This window comes from Octopus bimaculoides, chromosome 28, assembly GCF_001194135.2.
Source record: "Octopus bimaculoides isolate UCB-OBI-ISO-001 chromosome 28, ASM119413v2, whole genome shotgun sequence".
In the NCBI taxonomy this organism is placed as follows: Eukaryota; Metazoa; Mollusca; class Cephalopoda; order Octopoda; family Octopodidae; genus Octopus; species Octopus bimaculoides.
Window position 1 is genome coordinate 15,925,074 of NC_069008.1, and position 2,662 is coordinate 15,927,735.

The 2,662-nt window shown below is 33.0% G+C and overlaps 1 protein-coding gene across 1 annotated transcript in view; it reads left to right on the forward strand.

The window, feature by feature from the left end:
- LOC106878726 (zinc finger protein 260) overlaps window positions 1-1,960 on the forward strand; it is a 9,853-nt gene extending 7,893 nt beyond the window's left edge. The window contains exon 4 of the mRNA XM_052977491.1: window positions 6-1,960. Coding sequence (XP_052833451.1) covers window positions 6-1,364 — 1,359 coding nt within the window. The 3' untranslated portion in view covers window positions 1,365-1,960. The remainder of the gene's footprint in view (window positions 1-5) is intronic.
- The last annotated feature ends 702 nt before the right edge of the window (window positions 1,961-2,662 follow it).

The window sequence follows — 2,662 nt, forward strand, 5'->3', positions numbered from 1 at the left end:
TCAAGTGTGAAATATGTGCAAAATCATTTATCTGTAAAAGTGAGCTAACATTTCACAAAAAAATTCACACTGGAGAAAACCTATTCCACTGTGAAATATGTCCAAAATATTTTCGCTTTAACAGTGATTTAAACAGACATTTAAGAACACATACTGGAGAAAAACCATTCCACTGTGAAACATGTGGGAAAGCCTTTGTTGATAACAGTGGCTTAACAAAACACAAGAGAATCCACACTGGAGAAAAAAGCTATGATTGTGAGATATGTGGAAATTATTTTTTCTGTAATAGTGCTTTAAAGAAACATAAACGAACACATACAGGAGAGAAACCACACCATTGTGATATCTGTGGTAAATCTTTCTCTGTTAATTTCAGTTTGGTTCGTCACAAACTTAGTCATACTGGAGAAAATATTTATCGCTTTGAAATAGATGGAAAATCATTTGCTGATAAACCATGTCTTGTTAAACACCAGCATGGTCACACTGGAAAAAATCCCTATCATTGTGAAGTATGTGAGAAATCATTCTCCGACAATTCTCTTCTTGTTCTTCACAAACAAAGTCACACTGGAGAGAAACCTTTCCATCATGAAATATTTGGAAAACGATTCGTTGATAACAGCCCCTTAAATGCAAACAAATTAAATGACTCCGGACGAAAACTGCTTCGCTGTGAAATATGTGGGAAATGTTTCACTCAAAATTCGACTCTTGTCAGACATAAACAGAGTCACACTGGTGAAAAACCTTATCGTTGTGAAATATGTGGGGCATTGTTTGCCTATAATGGTAACTTAACAAAACACAAAAGAATACACACAGGAGAGAAACCATTTGGCTGTGAAATATGTGGGAAATCTTTTGTTTGTGGCAGTGACTTAACAAGACATGAAAGAATGCATACTGGAGAGAAACCTTTCCATTGTGAAATATGCGGACAATCTTTTTCTCAGAATTCCCATCTCATATGTCACAAACGGGGCCATACTGGAGAAAAGCCTTTCCTTTGTGAAATATGTGGAAAATCTTTTTTTCAGAGTTATCATCTTGTAATTCACAAACGTGTCCACACAAGAGAAAAGCTTTTCCACTGTGAAATATGTGGGACATCGTTTTTGTCTAACAGTACCTTAACAAAACACCAAAAAAAACATACAGGAGAGAAACCATTTGGCTGTCAAATATGCGGGAAGTCTTTTAATTATAGCAGTAGTTTAACGAAGCATAAAAGAATACATACAGGAGAAAAACCTTTCCGCTGTGAAATATGTGGGAAATCTTTTGCAACTAGCAGTAACTTAACACAACACAAAAGGATTCACAAAGGAAGGAAACCTTTTAATTCTAGAATAAGATAAATCCTTTTATGTGGAGAACATTCTAACTTGGGGAAAAATGATGGAAATCATTCTCATTTCTTATCTATACATATATATGTTTCTTTCTGTTTGCATCTTACAAGTTCTTTGCTCAGTCTGGTATAATAATATAAAACACTTGTCCAAGATATCTCATAGTGGAACTAAAACTGAAATCAACATGATATGGTTTAGAAAAATGTCTAAATTCTGTAATGGTGTTGATGTTGAAATATCAAACCAACACCTGCAGAGATATTCGTCTAAGTGAAACCTTTTCACTTTACCTCGTCTATCACTAAAACCACAGAAAATTCAAAGTCATTTTAAATAAAATTATATTGTTTACATTCATTAGAGTATCATAAAACTACAAATTATTCAATGATAAAATCATAAACAAGCAAGAACATTCCATCTAAAAAGCGAACTTTCCTTTTCTTTGTGTCAATACTTAAGATTCAGCAAAAAAAGAAATCACTGAGAAATTTATGCAAAACTTCATCGTTGAAATTTGTGATGAAATATTTTTTTGTCAATCTAAATATTTTGTTAAAATTGTTATGAATTTGGAAATTAAAATCCTTTCATTTTAATATTTGTTGCATTATATTTTCTGGTCAGTTGATATAATTTTTTTAAAAATTGATTATTGAGTGAAAACGTTCGTTTATTAAACAACATGGACCCTTGGTGAAATTACAGCGACTAGGATGCATAATTGCATACCGTGTGTTGTTTGCTGCAACTGAAAGATATGTTGGTCATTGCTATATATGCTGTATGAAACTTTTTTAATAAAAGGTTTTGGATGTGAATAAATCTCTACTCCCCTCTTATACTAGCTGACGTGCTCGGTAATTCCCGGGAAAGTGGGGCTTTTCCGTTGGTTCCATTCTTATAATTGTTTCACTAATCCAATAACAGCTATACAAAGTATGTAGCCCTTAAAACGGTTTTTGTGCATTTACAGAGAATAGCGAACTATCTTACACAGGGTCTTGTTTTAAGGAATTCCCAACAAGTTACGAATACCCAAATTGTGAAGTCAGTTATGTAATAACATGAAATTAGTTACCTGATAGTAAGAATTCAAATAAAGTAGCCCTGAAAAGGTCTTTAATACGTTCGTGGAGTATATAGAACTTAGCAGGAAATGTTAATAAGGTATGCATACTAATGTTGTGAAGCATGTTATCTAATAACTGGGTAATCAGGTATGAGATAACAATTCAAAGTAAATAACTCTGAAAAGGACTTTTGTGCGTTCCCAGAGAATATTAGAATAAGTCACTAAC